This window comes from Channa argus, chromosome 7, assembly GCF_033026475.1.
Source record: "Channa argus isolate prfri chromosome 7, Channa argus male v1.0, whole genome shotgun sequence".
In the NCBI taxonomy this organism is placed as follows: domain Eukaryota; kingdom Metazoa; phylum Chordata; class Actinopteri; order Anabantiformes; family Channidae; genus Channa; species Channa argus.
Genome location: NC_090203.1, coordinates 23,291,141 through 23,314,372, shown reverse-complemented (window position 1 = coordinate 23,314,372; position 23,232 = coordinate 23,291,141). Strand labels below are relative to the sequence as shown.

Genomic DNA, 23,232 nt, shown 5'->3' with positions numbered 1-23,232 from the left:
ACATCCACCTGGACAAACCTCAGGTGGCTGATGTGTTTTCTCTTCTAAACCCGTTTGACCTGAAACTGGTCTCCACTCCCCTAACCCACAAAGCTGGTCACAACCTGGACCTCATTCTCAACTGGAACTGCACCACAGACAACAATTTAGTCACTCCTCTGCATCTATTGGATCGCTTCTTCATTCAGTCTTTATTCCTAGACCTTTGCATTCTCCTACCACACTACCACACCATCTGCTCTCTAGATCTGATCCCTTTCCCTCTCTGACCTCATTCAAGCAGGCCCATATTACTGCTTAAGAAGCGTTCTCTTGTGCAGAATTACAGACCCGTCTTTCTTCTTCCATTTCTGGCCAAGACCATGGAACGTGCAGACTTTAATCAACTCTGAGTTTCTTTCCCAGAACAACCTCCTCACTGTCAACCAGTCTGGCTTCAAGAGTGGTCACTCCACAGAAACGGCACTCCTTATGGACATGATTTCTCTTTGGGCTACAAAAGTCACAAGTCAGTCTTAATCCTACTTGAGCTATCTGATTTTGATCCTATGAACCATCAGATCCTCTTGTCCACACTCTCTGACTTGGGCATCTCTGGATCAACTCTAGCCTGGCTTTGGTCTTAGTTATCGGGACGAACCTTCAATGTATCCTGGGAGGGGCATGTTTCTAACTCTCATAACCTTTCTACTGGTGTGCCTCAAGGCCGAGTTCTTGGTCCTCTTCTTTTTTCCATCTATACTACATCCCTAGGTTCTATCATGCGCTCACATGGCTTTTCCTATCACCTCTATGCTGATGACACACAGTCCTTTCTACAGGATGACTCCACTGTCTCATCACGCATTTCTGCTCGTCTCTGATATCTCTGACATCTCTGCTTGGATGAAAAAAATATTTCTTCAGCTCAACCTCTCCAAGAATGAAGTTCTTGTCTTCCCAGCCAGACCTTTGACACAACACAACATCAGCATCTACATTGGATCTGCAGTAATTGTCCCCACTAAGTCAGCCAAAAATCTGGGAGTCATCATTGACAACCAACTGAGCTTCACGGATAACAGAAAGATCGGACCCTACCTAACTGAATGTACAATCTAACTCATTGTGCAGGCACTGGTCATATCTCATCTGGATTACTGCAATGCCCTGTTAATGGGGTTATCGGTATGCACAATCAAACCCTTGCAGATGATCCAAAATGTGGCAGAATGGCTCATTTTTAAGCACCTAAAAAGGATCATGTCACATTACTTATCATATCTCTACACTGGCTTCCTGTAGCTTCCCGCATCAGGTTCAAAGCTCTGTCTGTAGCTTACAGGGGGGTCAACTCAACAGCTCCTGCTTCCCTCATCTCCCTTGTTCAGGTCTACAATCCCTCCTATCCGCTGCACTTTGCCGACAAACGATGACTGGTGGTCCAACCACCGCTCAGAAGACGTCTAGCAAAATTCTTGCTAGACGCTAAACTCTCAGCTCAGTGATCCCACAATGGTGGAATGAGCTACCGAACTCTGCACGCCCAGCAACCACACTCCCGATATTCAAAAAACTGCTGAAAACAAAACTTTTCCGCACCTTCCTATGCACTATATTTAATTAAAAAACAACAAAAAAAACCCTCCTTTCAGCTCATTCTTGCACTTGCATCTCATGAAACGAAAACACTTCTTCTGATAGGACCTTGCTCAGGAACACAGACCTGTCTCCTTCTTCAACCTAAAATTTGCACTTTGTGGAAAGTGTTTACACTGAGGCCATTGTGAATCTGTTGAATTTTATTACATTATACTGACATTTTTCTATTACTGAGCCCAGCATTGATATATATCATTGAGGCTTAATAACGTATAGCTGTCTGTGTACAGTATGATGCATTGCAGATGAAAAGCAACATAAAATGATGCATGAACCACATTTGTAATAAATAGAAAAATTATGTTTCACATTAACAATATGTGTAAATGTGGAAGTGTAAAATAGGTTTAGGTGGCTGGGCCATTTAACTTGGTTTACTATAAGACTAAACAACAGTGTTTTTCACACTTACCTGTGATTCTGGAGTGGGTGGGGGTTAGCTGAGAGCCAGCTGAAGCTCAGGAAGCTGCAGCGTGGTTCTGTTGTTGTTCGGGATGTTGCCACTGAATCTTGAAACAATAGGCTCTGATAACCCTGGTCTAATATGAAATAATATGGTACTGTGATTCAACAGAAATCTGACCTGAACGCAGCTGCGTTTTGCTGCTGGAGCTGAGCAGAGGTTGGTCCTTGTCCTGGTCTTTTTACCGATGCAACAGCAGTATTTTCTTTATTTTATTTTTTTACCTCCACCTCATCGCTTCTACTAAACTCCACTAAACTTCCTTTAAAGTCCCTTGGCTTGAAGTGGAAGTTAAAACTTCATTTTCAAACTTCCCTTCACTACCTAAGATATTCTTTAGCTCGGTGCAATGCAGGTCGACACCACTATGGCCAAAAAATTTTTCTGAACAAACGAGAGCCAAGTAAAAACTTTTGTTCTAATAATAAATCATCTGTAAAAACAAACTGAACCACCATCATGTGGACTACAACTTGTTACAAACAGAAGCTGTGTGTACTGGGACTGTCCTCTGACCCTGCTTGGTTAGGCCTAGGTCCTGTCAGAGTGCAATGCATTATGGGTGTTGTAGGATTCTTACTGTTCCGAGTGACAGGGCATAATACAGATGTCAACGGAGAAAAGAGCAACATTTACTCAAAAAGCCGTTTTGTTGTTGTTTTTTTTTTTAAATCGATGTTTGCAAAACAGTATCTCTGCATGCACAGCATTTTAGTCTGTAAAGCAGATCGGCTACAGCAGCAGAAGAATGCTTCAGGTGGTGGTGGTGGTGTGCTAACCACGTCCATCCCTCTATGAACACAGTGTACCAATCTTCTGATGGTAACTTCCATTTGGAAAACACGCTGTGTCACAAGCTAAAAATATTTCCAACTGGTTTCTAAACCTGACAATGAGTTTATGTGGGCTTAACAACGTGATCGACTACAGGGTAAACTGGCATCTTCTCAGTTTGTCTTCAACTTTACCACTTCTCACTCCACATGTGTTCAGCCACAATAGAAATACATTTCCTGTGGGGAAGAATTTAAGTGTTCATGGAATATCCAGGTGTTTGTTAGGCCGATTGGAAGTCGTGTGTGGTGACATGCCTCAGTTTGTACCAGTCACTACACTGTACTCTAGTAGCCCCCACAGTCACCAGATCTTAAACCAATGGAGCACGTTCGGGATGTGATGGAACCGGAGATTTGCATCATGGATGTGCAGTGGTAAATGATCTAGAATTGGTCTTTTATCTCTGACCTGCTCCTGAGGCAGTGAGATGTGTTGAGCAGCTAGTTGAAAAACTAACACAATTCTCAATAAATAATCATCTTTACTGCAATGGGCTATAGTAGTGTTGTGTTGCTAATAGTGCATAGCATTTATTCTGTGTGTGTTTTTGTGTGTGTGTGTGTCATCTCAGAATTATATTATAACTAATAAAGTATCTAATAATCAAATCTTATATTACTATAAAGGGGTAAAGTTTATATATTTGGTTTGTCAGTTTATATATATATTCAAGGTAAAAACATTTTTCAGTATAGTGCAGCAACTCCATATTCTCTCTGCACTTTCATACATACCACTCTCTTAGATTGCAGTTTCAGGACCTGCTTTGAAACTCCAGAAGGACACATTTGCTTAATCTATGTGTGATAGTGTCTCACATCAAGGGGAAAAGCATTTTCACTGTGTTGTCAGTTCTCCAAAATAACCACTCTGCAGGATAAGCACTTCCTTTCTGCATCTGCCCCAAAACAAATGCAAGTGCAAACTTTACTGTTGTTCTTTAAAGCATAATTCTTACTAGGTTATTTCTATGTATGATTGCCCTGAAATTAAAACATTTCGCGGTCGTGCACTCTTAATTTTGACTTGTTAAATTATAGGTTGGATCAGATCCTAGTAAAAACTAATGAGTTCTTCCGTTCTAACTTGTCTTGAGTTAATATTAAAAACATTTTAACCACATTTTTAAGTGGTCATCTGTGAGCTTAATCTGCCATTTTACTCTTACTGACACTAGTTGGTCTTAGGCTAAGATTAGTTTTTTAATTTATTTGAAGCACAATTTTAACTTCTATTGTCTAAATTCTCAGTTTTGACATTTTAATGTTACGTGTGTGTATTGAATTTGGTTGGGTATGGATTTTTGCAAGCAATTTGAAAATGCCATGTTGAGTTTCAGTTTCTTTCTTCATGTTCACCAGTGACAGCAGCTGCCATGCCTAGTGCTGGCCTGTCCACCTGGAGCAACTTAATGATGACTTCAGCATATGAACAAAAGGATTAGTGCCTTATTTTTATTTTTGATTTTTTTTTTTTTTGACCCATCAGACCCATGACCCATGTTCTGTAGCACTGCAACAAGTTCATCCTCATGAATATTAACTGTATAATGCATGCAACACATCAGCAATTTACAGTAAAATTTATTCTAGGATAAAATAATGATCTCTAATTATGTATTTACACTGTTGCCTCCTATCTCCCCAAACCTACCTGCCAGCTGCAGCATCTTTGTGGAGTTTGAAAGATGTTGAAATGATATCTGGTGCTGCCTTACTATTTATATTATCCACTACAAATTTTACCTCCGTGTGTGTGTGTATATATGTGTGTTTGTGTACATTCATGTGCAAAAGTACTCCATTCATCAACATAATATTTAATGCACAATTGGCTTTTACATGTTTCTTCATTAGAAATTACGTTAAATCCTAATTATTTATCAGGGAGAATGCATACTTGTATACTAATTTAATTTTTAATTATTACGATATATGCGCTCAACCATTTTTGTTCTGGTGATGACCTAGCTGCACCTAGCGATTTTTTTTTTTTTTAATCTAATCGATACATTAATCTATAGATTATTTTCCCACCTGTTATTATTCACTGGGTCGCCAGTGGGACACAATTACACCAGTCTATCCTGAACAAAATTCGATGACTATACTTTGTTTGAAAGCAGAAAATCTCTCAATTCTAACGACATACCCCGATTTAAGATTGATAAACTACAGCAACAACGTTTTCCCAAAATGTAGCAAACGTTCATACTCAGCAACATGGGAAATTTTAAGTTTTATTATGTTTGCAAAAAACTGTTGGTGTATGTTCCCTGTGATCAAGCAACGACGTAGTCAATTAAATAACGGTTTCAGGTGTGTATAGTTTGCAGTCACTCTGTAAATGGGAGTTGTGCCTATTTCACTGCGCATATGGGGCAGCACACCCACCAGGCACACGCAGTATGCACGTTATAGATTCCAGATACAGACATCTTACTTCCTATTTATGAAGGCTCGACACACGTTACGTTACTCTGCGTATTTACGCAATCGATTACGTTGATGCGTTGCCTCACCCCTAATTGTTATTGTATGTATTGCTATTGTACTGTTCTTCCTAAACTTCTCCTCGAGTTCTCATCATATCCCAGAATACTGCAAATGTTGCCTCCCAACTACACTACTATTTTCATGGACTGTAAAATTAGGTTTTACTTAAAATGGGTCTGGTAGAGTTTGGAGATGATGAAGGGATTTTAAGGGTGTGAAGGTTTTCGATGGCAGACAGGAGTCTAATTTCTTTCATGTTGGTTGCTTCCATCTTATTGAGCACTCATACGGCTCTGAACTAAATTACACAACACAGATGTTTACACTCCAGGGTCTGCCAGATAAGGGAACCAAAAGGGCTGATGTAATTTTCTGTTATTTACCTCTGGCCTCTGACCCCTGTTCACATCAGTGTGTATAAGAGAGAGGACAGGCTGGTATGTAGCTCTGTGTATTTTAGGTTTCTCACCCCTGCCTGGCTGCCTGTGCCGGATCAGGCTCCCTCTCGGGGATAATAAAGACAACTTGACTTTGACCACTGCTTCCTTTCCCCTCTCTGTGACCCTGTGCTTCGCATCTTATCTGAATGGTTCTCATCAGACAGAGCTGATAACAATAGAATATTATACAGATCTTTATGTTCACATCTTCAGTTGGCACCCGCCTCACAATTGTAGCATGAACCGACAGTACACCGCTCAGTCTTCTCAGGGGGGTGGTCTCTAATAACTTTTTAGCCTGTTTTGATACCTGTAATATGAACATGTCTCCTGACGACCATTCATAATTTAAGCTAACTGTTAGTGTAATTACCAGTTATTAGACAGCGGTGAAGCGATAGATACAGTTAAACATCCCAGTGTGGTTATACTCTACATCAGCTCTGGTTGCCTGTTTGTGCTTTAAACCTTGGTCTTGCTACAGTTTAAAACATTATGTTCTTTTTTTTTATTGCCCGTTTTTATTCATTCCTTGACTCACACAGCTTTAGCTGAGATGAATCCTTGGGTTTCTCATTTCAGGTCTAACATTAGCAAAGTAACTGTAGTAGTGTTCTCTCTACTGTTGCACAATCTACAGGATAAAGGAAGTGACAGTGCTAAACTTATTGTTGATTTGCACTTCCCACAGACTGGGGTGTCTAACAATCCATCATTCAAGATGCCTTTTTGGAATCCAGAAACCTCCTATCCCGGCTGAGTGTTTTGCTCTTGTTTTTTAAGCAGAGACTTTCTGGCTCTGGATTATTTATTTGGTACTGTGTATTTTTAACATGAGATCAATGTTTACATTTTAATATCTCAATTGTCCCCCATTACACCCCTTTTTCTGTGTATACTGAATGATCTATCAAAGCAATAAATTCTATTCTAATTCTGTCTGGTATTATGTAGGTTTCCTTTCGCCCTAGCTGAGCTGGGTTGTAACGATATACTAAACATAAAAAAGTGATTCAGGTACTTTTACTGGGCTTACAGATACAATATCACAATAGTAAGATGTGCTGCAAGTACCCAGCTAGATGTGTATTATTCATACAGTATTAGTAAATTAATTGCTAGACAACAAGACAACAAATCAGATCTTCAAACTGAGAAATTCGATTTTGTTTTTAATATGCTCATTTTGACAAATGATTTGAGCTAAGCTCGATAAATAATGTATTGATATGCAAACATTAATATGAAACAAACATGCTTCAGAAACAAAATAAAGTGGCCATGCTATCTAATTGGTGGTTTCAGAATGTTATGGTAACTATCAGATGCATGCACAGTCTTCATTCTTGATTGTAATGTTGAAATGCAGAATCACTATTCATATACTGTCCAAGCACGGTAGAAATTGGGGAGGGTTGCGTCAGGAAGGGCATCCGGTGTAAATACTGTGCCAAATCAACATGTGGACAATGATCCACTGTGGCGACCCCGAACTCACGGCAAAAGCCGAAAGGACAAAAAATAAATAAATACTGCGTTTTGATAAAGTAGAGTGGTGGTTCTCAAGTCTGGTAACTAAATCCAATGATAAATGGCAGCTAGTGAAAATGCTGAATGAGTCTACTCATACAGTGAAAATACCTGTGTCCATAAGTCATCAACTGACAGCACAGGTTAAACTTAAGAAGAGATGCTACTTTACCTTGTAACGTCATGCTGTTTGCTGCTGCACAAGTTAAGAGCATGGGTGTTTTATTCTGCTCTATGTGTCTATATATGCACTGTATAGCCCTTCAGGTATTAGTGATTATTTGTCTAATTGTCATCCACCGAGTGTCTGTGTATTTACACAAGTCCAGTGCTGAAATACCTTAAGATCAATGGCTCTCGGCTTGTCCCTTCAGGCGGTTAACCACAGTATTTGGCATGAAATGACTGCCTGCCAGCCTCTGAGACCAGCACCAGGGTCACCCTAGGTGGCTGGGCGGGGCCACACAAAGTGAGGTGGGATTCAAACCCTTCTGCCCAATGCTCTACCACTGAGCCACTAGCCCCAACACACTGACATAATTCCAGGTCAGCTGTCCAATAACATTAATTCCAAATTAATCAAAGTTCAAAATTAAATCTGCTCTTGTCCAGTTTGTATGCATTATGCTTGTTGGTGAGAAAACAGACTTCAGTACCACTGTATGTAAATCAAAGATGATTTAGAGAGAGATCGCATTACGGACATTCAGTGAAGACAGGGTTGGCAAAAACCATAACATACCATCCAAGGGGGCAAGCAGATTAGTTGTAATGTCTCAATACAGGCAGGGGGCAATGCAGCTTTTATACAGTGGCAGAACTCTATCTACTGTAATAGCAATAGCAGCTGTAATAGCAGCAATTTACAACATCTCTTGTCACATCTAAAGCTGGCAGCTGATTGCAGGCTACAGCACTGATGTCGCCAGTGATTTTCAGGGCATCTCTGTGTCTCAGCTCTTTTTATGCTGTTATAACTTCAGCCTCAGTCTTTGCTGGTAGAAGTTATGATGCACTTCCTGTATTTCATCACTTCTGTAGTTTTGCAACTTTGAAATCATTTTCCATGCTTTTACTTGTGTTGTGACACATGAAATCAAATCTTGTTCACAGTTAACATCGTGAAGTTTCTTGCTGAGACTTTTAAATTCTAATAAATATTATAAATAGTACCAGCTTAAGCTCGTTTGTTGTCAAATTACTTGCTGAAACTGCTTACAGTGCACTGTTTGTACTTTTTTTTTTTACACCCTAACCCAAATAAGGTCAGCAGACCTTTGATCTGGTTGATGTGTTTAGAGATGTATTTGTGTTTTCACAGCCAAAAGTGCACAAATGTAGGTAATATAATCAAGTATATATGTATTACGCATTGCAACTTTTATAAAGATTGTAGTAGATTAAATAAACACATTTGTTTGTGTTTTCCTCATTAGATTATTTCTTCAGTTTTCCAATTTATTGTTCATTTTGTAAATATCACCTTAAACTCAGGCATTACACAGACCACATCACATCTATATTTAAGAGCTGAGCAATTTAGCAAAAAATAGAATTGCGATTTTTATTTATTTTGTTAAGAGCAATGTTGCAGTTTAACATGCAATTTATTTCGCAAAAGTTCCTCCCATTTTTTTGACACTCAGTGCAGATACTCCATAATTGATACAAATACCTAATAAAGTAGTTTTTTACTAATCTTAATAAACTACTCTTAATTTTTTCTCTCTCTCTCTCTCTCTGTCTGTCTCTCTCTCTCTCTCTCTCTCTCTCTCTCTGTCTCTCTCTCTCTCTCCTCTCTGTTTATCTGTCGTATAAAAAGCTGTAAATGCAAATGCGTCAAGGTTCCTAAGAAGTTGATGACTTTATGTCCTGGGCCATTTCTTGTTTACTCTATTACATTTCTTTTAACTTAATTTTTTACATGCCCTGTTTTAGATGTTCTATGACTGGTTTCACACCAGCCTTAACAAGTCAGCCCAAATGGCTAAATGCGTTCGTTTGAAGCTTAAAACTACACCATGAAACTTAATTATAGTGAGTTATGACACATTTGCACTCAGGATATCTGATTCAATGAGGCATCAATAATCTTTGTTTTGTTTTTTCTATTTTTTATTTTTATTTTTTTTGTAGCTTACTCTTTTTTTCAGTACCCTGTCTAACAGCCCTCACTCTGTTTATTTCTCAATGTTCCAGGTTCAACTACAGGTCAACCCACTACCTCTCCACAAATGGCTTCTATGAGTTCCTCAACTGGTTTGATGAACGAGCCTGGTACCCTCTGGGCAGGATAGTGGGGGGCACGGTACGTTGTTCTAATGCTAAGCGGTTAGGGCTGATTGTGGGGGACATTTTTTTAGATATACACTATATTGCCAAAAGTATTCGCTCACCCATCCAAATAAATGAATTGAGGTGCACAAACTAAGGTTCATAAAGACATGGATGAATGAGTTTGGTGTGGAAGAACTTGACTGGCCTGCATAGAGTCCTGACCTCAACTCGTTAGAAAACCGTTGGGATGAATTAGAGCGAAGACTGCGAGCACTGTGTATTATGTATTTCATAAACACACTCCTAAACCTGGTGGAAAGATTTCCCAGAAGAGTTCAAGCTGTTATAGCCGCAAAGTTTGGGCCGACGTCATATTAAACCCTATGGATTAAGAATGGGATGTCACTAAAGTTCATATGGGTCTAAAGGCAGGTGAGCGAATACTTTTGGCAATATAGTGTAACTTCCTCTGAACACCTTCCACGTTTCTCTTCTTCATTGACATACCACAACTCAGATTTGTTCCAAATACTGTTAAATTGGACATTTAAACTGTTAATTATGGCATTTTGCAGCCACAGCAGTGAAAACATGCAGGAATCAGCATTTAGAGTTCTTCAGAGCTCTCAGCAGCTCATCACATCAGATACATAGTATTATATGCAGGACAGACTGTGTTCAGACTTTATTAATAACACTCCCCCCCCCTTCCCCTTTCAGGTGTATCCAGGACTGATGGTCACAGCAGGCCTCATCCACTATGTGCTTAATTTGCTGCACATCACTGTCCACATCCGGGACGTGTGTGTTTTCCTGGCCCCAGTATTCAGCGGCCTGACATCCATCTCCACCTTTCTGCTGACAAGGGAGCTGTGGAACCAGGGTGCAGGGCTGCTTGCAGCTTGCTTCATCGCCATTGTTCCTGGCTACATCTCACGGTCTGTGGCTGGCTCCTTTGACAACGAAGGCATTGCCATCTTTGCCCTGCAGTTCACCTTCTACCTCTGGGTATGCTTATACATACTTCATTAGTTTTCCACTCCATTATGCAGCTATTTATAACCATTTTCCCGCTGTTTTTATTGGCGGCTTTTTGTTAGAAGTTGAGGATAAAGTTAAATAGTAAACACAGACACTGTAGTGTAACACTGTAGTGGCTGTTGGAGCAACTAACTTTGAATTTAATGCTGATGTTTTTTTAAGAAAGAAGAATGTGTTCCCTGGTGAAAAAGACCCTTTCACCACAGTTGGCTGCCAAAGAAACATTTTCTCTTGTATTTATTGATCATGTGACTGCTGGCAAAAGAACAGCAGAATGAATTCTGAAGGGTTTTAGGGCTGGACTATTTGTTTGGATTCAGCTAAAAGCAAAGCAAGACTTTTTTTAATGGCCAAGCCAGTCACCTGACCTGGATCCACCAGAGTTTAATTTCACTTGCTGAAAGCAAAACACTCCTCAAATTAAACAGAAGTGAAAGCAGCTGCAGTAAAGATCTCTCAGAGGATCCTCGGGGAAGAAACCCAGCATCTGGTGATGTCTATGGGTTCCAAACTTTAGGTATCAGTGGCTGCAAAAGATTCACAATCAAGTGTTATAACTGAGGATATAATTTACAATTATGATAGTTTGTCTATAGTAGTTAGTTTGACAGTTGTGTCACAGTTTCAAATCTGTATTAAATGATAAATCATTAGCTCTCTGCCTCATCTAGTATCTGCATATCTATCAGTAGTGGTGCCTCCCCGCCCGTGTCTCTGTGAAGCCAGGCCATGTTAGCCTTGTTAGGCCCTCATTAGCAGCTGCTGTTCTCTGCAGTTAGGGATCTGAAGATACAGTATGTTGGACATGGTGCTCTGGTTTGTGCAGGTTATTAAAGAGGGAAACATAATAATGAATAATTCATTTAGTTGGTTTAGCAGCAACACAGCTAAATCCTGAAGGAAAAATAGTGACCACAGCAGCTCAGCTTAATACAAGCATCTGATGCAGGTGTGTGTGTGTGTGTGTATGTGTGCGTGTGTGTGTGCGTGCGTATGGTGTGTGTGTGTGTGTGTGTCTGTCTTTCTGTCTGTCTGTTCCTATGTGTGCATATTGTGTGTGTGTTTGTGTGTGTGTGTCTGTCCATGACCTGTTTTAATTTGAATGCTATCTTATATAAACTACAGGTGAAGTCAGTGAAGACTGGGTCGGTGTTCTGGGCCATTGGATGCTGCCTGTCCTATTTCTACATGGTGAGAACACACAAAAATGAGCTGAGAAAATATCACCTGCATTTATAAATTTATCTGATTTCAACCCTAACCAACTGCTAACACAAAAATAAATACAAATCAAGCCCTTCATAACAGAAAGTCAAGCTAGAAAAACTTCCGCTTCATACATCTTTGGTTCTACTTTAACAAAATATTCAGGTTTTTGTAGCTATGGGAATCTGAACTATTCTTTGAAATATTTCAAATACTAGGTTGGTAGTTAATGGCATTTAGTCTGAGCTCCTCAGCTAGAGGATGCTTTGTAATATTAAGCTTTATTATAATTTCTTTTAACCGAATAACTATTGTAACTGGCCTAGAAAAGGATACAGAGGAAAACGCATGATTACTTCTTAGAAACCAATGTCTTTTCACTTTTACCCTTTCTCAAACAGGAGAAGTGCAGCTGTTTAACAATGATAATTCTTTAGATCCAACATTTTCAGCAACACTAAAGAAAACGTTTCTGCCACTCAAAATCACGTTGGGGACAAAAAAAGCTGCATTCATGCCAATTATTTTCTTATCTCATTTGATTGTTATGGCAGATTGTTGAGCTATATTTGTTTATCTTGTTACCTTCAACCATGTAGGTTGAAGGAAAAGTAAAAAAAGTTGAATGTGGCTAATGGAAGTCATTTCCAAATGATCTGCATCATGTACAACCCTGGCCTAGAATTCTAGACTAGAATTATTCATTAGGTCGTCCTATATGCTATGCAACTGTATCAAAGGTCATCAACCGTACACGTTAAAATTATATAAACAGTTGTTGTTTAGTTCCTTTTAGTGTCTTACCAGTCTCTTTTTATAATCAAATAGAAATAATCAGCTAATAATTATAATTTTTAGATTTAAGCTACTCTTTACTTTCGACCACTGACAGGTGTCCGAACCTTTTCTGTTCTTTGTTTTTGTCTCTCTTTTCCACTTGAAAATAGGATTTAGTTTAGTTTAATTTGGCGATTGAGTTTGTTCATTTTAGATTTTCAAGGAAATCTATTTTTTGATCTTGGTCAAAAATACCATAAAGAAATATTTTATTTCTTTCATTTTATTTTTATTCTTTTAAATATGTATATTCCTTCTAAAAAGTAAGTAGGGGCACGAACCACTGGACTACCGTGATATTAACAGCCTACCTTGTTCTACAAACTTTTTTACCTCTTCCAGACATTTTTGTTTTAAAGCCTAAAAGTACATTTGTCATTTCTATGTACTTATAGTTTTGAAACAAGATACATTCAGTTCAGTTTTAATTTAGCCATTTATACGAGCTTTGTTTTGATTTTTAGCATATAAATTTAAATATAGTTGTAGTTTCTGTAAACTTGAATAACCTTGGTCCGAGCACACAGTGCATCATATCTTGGGGCTGTGTAGCTGCAGACCACCCAGAGTGCCCATGCTAACCCATGTGTTAACTCTCTCACCTTGCCGGAGGTCAGTGTAGAATGTTTCATACAGTAAAGTAGTTTAAAGTTTTACTCGTAGGCCTGTGACACACCAAGCTACGCAGTCAACTGCCTAGTTTTTGTGATGTGTCTTAGACTGACCCCATCAAAAGAGTTTTAGCCAATTACACTTGAATTGGTGTCCTGGGTCTTGTGCTTTCCCTCACTCTCATGCAGGTGCAGAATTTAATTTTTTTATTTTAAGTGCCGCTCGTTGGTCCAGACAACATGTGAGCTGACACAGCAGTTGGTCTTCATGTTGGCTAGATGTCTTTCTGCCATTTGCTTGGTAAATCAGTGAAACGTCCTAAGTATTTGCTCCAATCTCTAAGCTAGAGTGAGAGCAATGCAAAGACCCCCCCCCCCCCGAAAAAAGAAGCCCACAATAGCAGCATCTAACTTTTTTTGCACTCAATTTTCATCAGAAAAAGACAATTCTATTGAGAAGCCTTTTCCATTCAGCACAGCTTTGATGAATCATTTGAACACATCATGCTGTAAACGCTGACGCATCCTCTGTGGCAGATGCTCACTGCCTGGCAGCTTGTTTATCTGTTAAAGCTTACAGATAAGTAAGCTCTAAAAAGAAAAGTCATGCACTGGTTTGTCTGCTGTTGTAACCACGTGTAAACTTGGTTATAAGTTGAATGGCTAACTTCTCTAGCTCATAATGATTTCACTGGTCTCAGATGGGCCAAACGGTTTTGCACCCTCTTTTATTGCTGTGTGTCTCATGATGAACTTGTGCGTATTGTGTTGCGAACAAGAGAGTCACCCTTACTTTTCTGGGTTTCAGAGATTCATGGTTACAGTAGTGATTATCTGCTGTAGCTGAATGCATTGCACAGATCCAGCTGGGCTCAAAATCCCATTTTAACAACAAGCAGTAAACTAATAGTGCACCTCTGTTTATGTGCACATACAAGTGTATGTACAGCCATAACCCCCCCAAATTACACTTCTCCAGTAATGTGCGCTCTTAATAAATGTTTTGTGTTTTTTACAGGTTTCAGCTTGGGGTGGTTACGTGTTCATCATCAACCTTATTCCTCTTCATGTGTTTGTCCTGCTGCTCATGCAACGATTCAGTAGGAGAGTCTACATAGGTGAGATGCAGCTCACACCTGTCATACTGTCATAGTTTGAAGTTATGCTCATTTGACATTTAGGGCAAATAGACAACATAAAAGACGAGGTAACTACATTCAACAGCCACACACACACACACACATGCAGACAGACTTAAAAGTGCTGTTTTTTCTCTCCTTACTCAAGACCCAAAGCTGTGCACATTTATGAAGGGACACCAGCAGTGTAGCCTGTTATTTGCTGTCCTATATTCACTGTATAAACACTGTTACTGATGACTAACAGCACCCATTAGCAGCTGATGTTGTGTCTGTAATGAGACAGATATTGGGTTTACACAAATCCCCAGACAAGGGCGGAAGGAGACACGATAAAAGCAGAGAGATGGAGAGTGGACCTGCAGATGAAGGGGGGAAAAAAGTGAAGGAAAAAAGATTAAAGATGTCTTCTCTTCAAAGAGTTTGCCTCCTTGCAAACTCTGAACTCACCTCACTCAACATGTATCATTTCTGACCCCAACTCCCTGCTAGTGTGGCAACACCTCACCATTGTTTCAAATCCAAATAAGCAGCCCTTACATACCATATTGACATTATAACATATGAAGTACAGAGCAGGGCAAGGATGGATTTGACAGTGAAGAGTGGAATCAAAGACAACCCACACTGAAGCCTGCTAGAACTTAGGACAAGCACAGGAAAGCAAGCAGAAGAGTAGACAGGGCCACTGGTGGGTTCTGCTTCCTTTGACATAGCGAAACGAATAAATTAGCATCAAGCGGATTTTCCCATCTCTGTCCCCACTCCTGGCTTCTCCATCCCCCATCCCCCAACAGTTTTTATTCCCTTCACCCTCTCTGCCCTGAACATTCTGCCTCCAGCAACACGGTAACTGAGTTGGCTCAAAGTTGTAATAGCTTACCGTGCTCTGTGATGCATACCTTGTTCTGTGATTTGGAGTCAACTCTGTGACCTGCTGTCCCACAGTACCCGTCTCTTCCTCCATCTTCCCTCTCTAATAAGCAGAAATACTATAATGAAATATAATTGAAGTTCCATTATCTCATTAGCAGTGTCGACTCTGTAGCAGAACAGAAATCATTAGCAGAGGGGCTGACACTTAAAATATTCCTGTTATCCAAAGTAATTTAACTTATGCCTCAGATGGGATTTTACACTTTTTAAAAGTGTAGGATATAGTCTGTAAAAGACCTCGACATTCAGCAGGATGAAGCCAAGAGAGACAGTGAAAAACTGTAGACCTCAGTGTCTCCTAATGTCTGTATTAACACCTCTAAAATTAGAATATAATTAATATATATTTAAAATATAATAAATGAATCTAAAATAATACGCATGAATGAAACAACACAGGTAAATCACATTAAGTATGACCATACCATCAGTGACTGCAATAATGCCAACAAATCGTTCTATCTATGTGGTGGACGGTGGTCAGTATGGGAATAATTTAAAACTGGTCCCAATCAACGGGTGTTAAAGCAAACAATGTGCTTTACACTTTCTGTGGTGCACACAACATAAACACCAACCAACTCCTCCAATTGTAAGGTATGGTATGGAATGGTAAGGTAATTGTAAACTCGGATGTTAAATTGCAAAAATACAACCACTTATTCTCTTGAAAATCATAGAAAAATCACACTTTCAAATATGAGTTTTATTGAGTATCAGAGTAATCCAGTAGCTATCCATACGTTGCACACAGGAGCTGCTACCAACTAGTGTAGCCTACCTTTAATGGAAAATAAGTAAAAAATAAAATAAAAAAAACGAGTCTGAAGAGACTATGCCTGCCATGTAAATGTATAAAATTCAATTAAAAGTACTGAGAGGACAGCACACCACAACACAACTGACTCTAGATCAACAGCGCAGTTGTGGGGTTTGCTTGAGCCATCTTTACCTGCGAGGGGCAATTTACCACATCGTGAAGTTCCAGTGTCCTGAAGGCCCAGTTTAACTGGAAAAAGGGGACTTTTAGGTCAAATGACAAAAAGGAGTTGTTCAATGAAAACTCACATGGACTGTATTACTGCAAGTAGTAGTAGGAGCTTGTAACCGGTTTCTATCTCTTTGCAGCCTACAGCACCTTCTACATTGTCGGCCTGGTCCTCTCCATGCAGATCCCTTTTGTGGGTTTCCAGCCAATCAGGACCAGTGAACACATGGCGGCTGCAGGTCAGTACGCTTTCAAAAAGAGAAAAATAGCATTAAACTAGCATTATGCCCTATGGCGTAAATCCCATTTCTGATTTGCATTGCTAAAACATCTCTACATGCTAAAGAATTAATAAAACATCATCACTATATTCTCTAAATTAATATTATATAAAAATACTATCATTGTCATTTGCAAGATAGTTCTTGCCCACAGTTACTTGGGTGCCTCATCTTCAAGAACAAATGAACTTGTCCATATAACAAATAATTGGTTGATATTTAATTTCCAAAAAATCAAATGCTTTAAAAAATCTAAACAATCACAACATGGGCCTCTACTCACTTGCTCAGCAAACCTTTATAAATAATGATCCCACTCTTGTTTGTGCTGTGGCCCTGCAGGTGTGTTTGTGCTGCTTCAGGTCTATGCCTTCCTGCAGTACCTGAAGGACCGACTGACCAAACAGGAGTTCCAGACTCTGTTCTTCGTGGGAGTCTCTCTGGCTGCGGGGGTGGTTTTTCTCTCTGTCATCTACCTGACATACACCGGTTGGTTCACATTTGGTTTGGAAAAATGGTCAGCAGGTGGTTCAAAGTGTTTTTAAATGTACATTTTACTATATATTGTGTGTGTGTTTCACCTTCAGGGTACATTGCTCCATGGAGCGGGCGCTTCTACTCCCTCTGGGATACTGCGTAAGTCATCAGAATTTATGTTGTGCCGTCAAACTGGATTCAAGTCACCTGACAACAGAGCTGATCATTAACTGGTTTGAAAGCACAGTAGCACATTAACCTACTACCCTTTTAAAGTATATAGAAAGTGGTGGCGTGGGGCATCGACCATTTGCCAATGTGGCTTTCCGTCTATCTCATCCTCGCGGTTTGTCCTAGTGCCATGAACCAAACATGAGCCAATACAACTATTTGTCTTTGTCGGTACTAGTTCTCTCCTATTGGTTCGGTGCGTCATGTCTCTGTTTCATGAGTCAATCAAAGGGAAGTAACGTGAACTGTTATTTTACATAAAAAGACTTTGACCCTTAGAGTATATTCACAATTTGATACTGTTCTTACAGAGACCACACATTTTTTCTTTGCCTTTGCCTACTTGTCATGAGTGTCTCTCTTTTTTTTTTCTTTTTTTTGTCCTTCATGTTATCCACAGCTATGCTAAGATCCACATTCCCATTATAGCATCAGTATCTGAGCATCAGCCCACCACCTGGGTGTCCTTCTTCTTTGACCTTCACATCCTCGTCTGTACCTTCCCAGCAGGCCTCTGGTTCTGCATTAAGAACATCAACGATGAACGTGTCTTTGGTAAGAGAGAGATGAGGAAGTAATTCTGTTTTTTAAAGATTAGGACTGTTTGGTCGATGAAGGTCATAAAACATAGACCCCCCCCTGTATTGAATGAAATACATTTTTAACATTGAAAATCTTCTTAATTACCTGTTTTACCATTCATTCCAGTAACTGTCACACCCATCGGGGATTAAATTCACCTTTGAAGCACTATGGGTTCTGGTTGTTCAGACAACTGACTAACAGGTTCCACTAGATTCATTGTCCCAGAACTACCCCCTTCTGCACCCAATGCACTCAGCACAACCCTCTATAGCAAGTTATTGTATATACAATAACACCAGGTAATACTGGCTGCGTCACCAGCTGAATCAAGCTACAAACAGCCTGCGTACGCCAAGAAGTATGCTAAGCAAGCCAGTGTGCTGCCCAAAGGCCGAATTATACTTCTCCGGCGATACGTGGTGATGCAGACCTTTGCTCAGATACGCTGCGAGGTTTTCGTTTTATACCTGCCCGGCAGACGTACCTGCCCCCAAGAGGGCAGTACTGTGTTTGACAAACCTCAAATAGCTAAAAATGAAGAAACAATCTGGAAGGCGAGGTAGAGGTAAACATGTTTTCCAACAATAAAATGGACACGATGAACTTTTTTTTAAGACTAGACAAGAGAAAGTATGTGAAGCATCTGGAGTTCTCTTGTTTGCTGCAGTCGTTGCTCAGATGAGAATGTGAACAAAGCGAACTACAATGTTCTGTCCTTTGTTGTTACCGAATAAACCTATGAATATTTTTGAGCGATAAGACCAAATGGTAAATTGCACTTCTTTAATTTTCGTTAACCAAACCCGGCCTTTACTTATCCTTATTTAATTTAACTGTAAGTTGAAATACACATCTAAACACACGAGTGCAAACAAAACTAATACACTAAAGGCTGAATAAAGTAGCAGCACAACAATAGAATATATTAAACAACATACATAAATATTATAACCAGTGGTCACTGGATATTTCTTGTTTTACTCCGTTCTATTTTTTTTTTCACAGTTCTACTGCTGTTTTAATTCCGACTTCCAACATTATTCATAAAGCTTGTTCGAGGTTGAGATTTCGGTTGCGTGCACGTCGGCACCTCTTCATTCTTCCCATTGAAGTTTATGTGTATGGACGGAGAATTATAAATCGGCTTAAGTCACCTTATAACTTCTTCTTCTGAAGATGCCTGTCTTTAGCATTCAAGTGCATCATCTGATCTTCCTCGGCAGATAGGGTTTGCTCCAATCTCATTTAGATCGCTCACTTGTTATCATGCACCAAAAGTATAGAACTTCAGCTGCAAATCACAGGTTGTGCAATATATGGAGCTGTCATGATTTTATAGAAATCTTGCTCAAGCCAAAAAAGGAACAAAGCAGCGAGTAGATGGTAAAATAACGGCCTTTATGTGAGATTTGATTTCTTGGCTGACCGTTTTATATTGGACACTATATTGTTTAGATACTGACCTAAACTGTTCAGACATTCTTGCTTTCAAATGAATGTAAACTAAAAGCATAAACCTTTCCAGTGAAGTCATGAAAGTTGTTTGCTATGTTGAAGTGTTTAAAACCAACATTTTCATGACATTTCATTTTTTGGAAACACAAAAGCAGCTGAGCCAGCCTATCAATCCGTGAGCTTACAGTGAGCTTGAGAATGACTAGCTCTCTAGGTTTCCATTTAGTTTTCTTATTAATATGCGGTGCAAATACAAATCTGTTTGGCTTTAGGAAGGGTATCCATGTCCTTATATTGTAAAGTCCAACTGCTGCATAGACACGGTCCTTATCAGTAGCCGAAGGTCATTTAGAAATTCTTTGTTTGTTCACACCCCTCAGTCCTCTATGTAGTGTTTATTATAGCCTGTATACATTTTAATTAGATACATTTTCTCTACATTTTATACTTGTTTGAAAGTGTTTTTACATTTTCCATGCGACAACACAAATATACCTTTTCTTGTCGCTGTCAGTCAGCAGAGCATAACATGACTACAGCATTAAGTTAAACTAAATTAATTACATTAATTTGAATTCAGTAAGACTTATCGGACTGTTTCCAGTGTAACCTTGTAACCTCTTCTCTCATCTATCTCCGTCTGTGCTTTAATCACACCAGTGGCCCTCTACGCCATCAGCGCAGTGTATTTTGCTGGTGTGATGGTGCGCTTGATGCTGACCCTGACACCGGTGGTGTGCATGCTGTCAGCTGTTGCCTTCTCCAGCGTCTTTGAACACTACCTGGGCGATGACCTGAAGAGGCAGAGCCCACCTGCAGAGGACAGCAGTGACGAGGATGATCGGAAGAACGCCGGCAACCTCTACGACAAGGTCAAGGGTCATCAGAATGAGCAGACATTCAATCATGTACACTCACCTACCAAATATATATCTGTGTCATTAAAGGGCCTGGGACTAAATGTAGACCCTGGTTCTTCTGGTATAAATCCTGGTCCTGGGGGAAGGTTTTCTTTCTGTGGTTATGGGCCTTTAGTATTTACAGACCTGCAGGAAATCATCCCTCTGCAGTTCCCATTATTGAGTATTTGTCAGCTCATCGTTTTGGTTTTTAAACACAAATTTACTTCTTTGTCTCAGCTTGTCGTGGTTGCTCATTTTAGCCTGCTTTCTTATGAAAGGACTCGGCTAACTTGCAGTGAAAAAGCTCCGACACATCCACGAATTTGAGACTATAACGGAGGCAGAAGTAGACTGAAACACAAGCCCACGTGAATTTTAACATTCCTTTCTCTTCGCTGTATGTTTAAATAAGCAGCTATCTGCTACCATATTAACCACAGCATACAGTATTTATAAGGTGACAAGTAGCTGAAAAAGGTCACCATACAATATGCACCACTTTCTCCCAGACATTTAGCTTTTCCGTGTCTGTTTGCAGCTATAAATTCAATGACACAATAGCTTTTGTCTAACAAACAAAAGGGCAGCCACCATGTAAAAAAAAATTATAGTCTGAAAAAGTAAAAAGCTCCCCCGCAACCTTTCAAAGGATAAGTGGCTATTGCTAATGGATGAATGTATTCTCCTCGTCCTTCCTCTGGGAAAGCAAATAACTCTGGGGACCACTGTTTCTAACATGCTGCTTTTTCTTTTCTTTTAAATGGAGACAGTGGGAATAATCCATTACCAAACTATCACGTCTCATGAAGTCCTGTCTCAGAACTCTCTCAGTGGGGACGCAGTTCTTGGACCAGCTCTTTTTTTTTTTTTCTTTTTTTTTTTTTCTCTACGATGCACTATTCTTTACTGTGCTGTTCCTTTACAGGCTGGTAAGGTGCGGAAGCATGTATCGGAGCAGGAGAAGGCCGAAGAGGGCCTGGGTCCCAACATCAAATCCATAGTCACTATGCTGATGTTGATGCTGCTAATGATGTTTGCTGTCCACTGCACCTGGGTCACCAGCAATGCCTATTCCAGCCCCAGTGTAGTACTGGCATCCTACAATCACGATGGGTGAGAATAATACCCTGCATCTGCATTTCTCATGGCAATGAAAAGGACAATGGAAGATTTAAATCTGTGTTTGAAAATGTTCATGCTGAAGCAACAGTATCCTGGGACAGTGGTAACAGCCGTGTTAATGGGATTCTTGCAGGATTAGCAGCTCGTAATGGGCGATTTCACTCGCATCAAATAACAACAAATTCAATATTTTTCTCCTATTTAAACCTTAGAATAACAAGCAAGACAGGCTAAGGTTGGTTAAGCTTTTTTTTTTTTTTTAACGAGAAATGCTCATAATGCTCAGTTGTATTAGGGAGAAGGTAGAAATGTAAGTTATCTTTAGATACGAAAACAGAAATCCTACACTTGGGAGAGTGACATTTTTGGGAACTGGCCCTTTAAGGCAAACAGGTTTTATTTATTATAATCTTATAGCCAGCATGAGCTGATAGACTTAGAGAAGTCTTAGTCTAATGTTAAATCTCTATTTATAACTGTATCTCTGTGTCAAACTGTGTCACCCTACCCATCTGTAACATTCTGTACCAGCTCCCGTAACATCCTGGATGACTTCAGGGAGGCCTACTATTGGCTGAGGCAGAACACAGAGGAGCATGCCCGAGTGATGTCATGGTGGGACTACGGCTACCAGATAGCAGGCATGGCAAACAGAACCACGCTGGTCGACAACAACACATGGAACAACAGTCATATAGCGCTGGTCAGAGCTGCTGTACTTTTACCAATGTTGATCTATTTTCACACTGTGTCACTGTGACTCTAAATTCAGCCTTTGATTAAAGGGGGCACACGGGGAGACTGGGTCACCCATCATCTATCAAGCCATTAAAAATTGTTGTTTACTGTTTTCAACCACTTTGTAGAACTGATTTGTAGCATTGGTCTATTGCTCCACCAAGTGGACATAGTGTGTCCCTGGCATCTACACCAGTGAATGTGTATCTTACAAACTAGGTGGTAAAGGCAGTAGTGTAAAGTAACAAAGTACTTTTACTTAAATAGTGTACTTAAATACGGTTTCGAGGGATTTGGACTTCAGTATTTCAGTACTTTCAATACGTCAGTTTTTCTTTTTTCTGCTATTTCATGCTTCAGCATATTTCAGAGGCAAATATTCTACTTTTATTCTACAAATTTTTTTGCAGTTGTATAGTTACAAGTTTCTTTTTAACTAAAATTCAATATAACCAGTAAAAATATTAAATAATCAGTCTAAAATCCACCTGCTACCCAGCAGTATATGAAGTCCTTCAACTTATAAGTACATTAAAAACATTTAACGTAATACTTTTGACTGCAATACTTGTAATTGAGTACTTCTACACAGTAGTATTGATACATTTACTAAAGTAAATCATACTTACCACCAGAACACAGCAGAGATGAAATAAAATATAGTTTTTTTCCTGTCTGTCGATTGCTAGAGGATAAACCCATTGTTATGCCACGTGTCCACCTCTGCACCCTTTTCATCATTATGTCTTTTTATCCGAGTTGTACTGAAGTGAAATTGTTGAACTACCATGTCTTTGTATACAGGTGGGTAAAGCAATGTCTTCTAATGAAACTGCAGCCTATGATATCATGAGGTCACTGGATGTGGACTATGTCCTAATCATCTTTGGTGGCGTGATTGGCTACTCAGGTGATGACATCAACAAGTTCCTGTGGATGGTGCGCATTGCAGAGGGGGAGCACCCCAGGGACATCAGGGTGAGAGACACACGTCCCACAA

At 39.7% G+C, this 23,232-nt stretch overlaps 1 protein-coding gene across 1 annotated transcript in view; it reads left to right on the top strand.

The window, feature by feature from the left end:
- Positions 1–23,232, top strand: part of LOC137130183 (dolichyl-diphosphooligosaccharide--protein glycosyltransferase subunit STT3B-like) — a 42,519-nt gene that overhangs the window by 15,720 nt on the left and 3,567 nt on the right. Inside the window, exons 2-13 of the mRNA XM_067510003.1 lie at positions 9,606–9,714; positions 10,404–10,691; positions 11,850–11,915; positions 14,397–14,496; positions 16,582–16,680; positions 17,065–17,211; positions 17,310–17,358; positions 17,831–17,985; positions 20,131–20,342; positions 21,298–21,485; positions 22,026–22,197; positions 23,037–23,210. Coding sequence (XP_067366104.1) covers positions 9,606–9,714; positions 10,404–10,691; positions 11,850–11,915; positions 14,397–14,496; positions 16,582–16,680; positions 17,065–17,211; positions 17,310–17,358; positions 17,831–17,985; positions 20,131–20,342; positions 21,298–21,485; positions 22,026–22,197; positions 23,037–23,210 — 1,759 coding nt within the window. The remainder of the gene's footprint in view (positions 1–9,605; positions 9,715–10,403; positions 10,692–11,849; positions 11,916–14,396; positions 14,497–16,581; positions 16,681–17,064; positions 17,212–17,309; positions 17,359–17,830; positions 17,986–20,130; positions 20,343–21,297; positions 21,486–22,025; positions 22,198–23,036; positions 23,211–23,232) is intronic.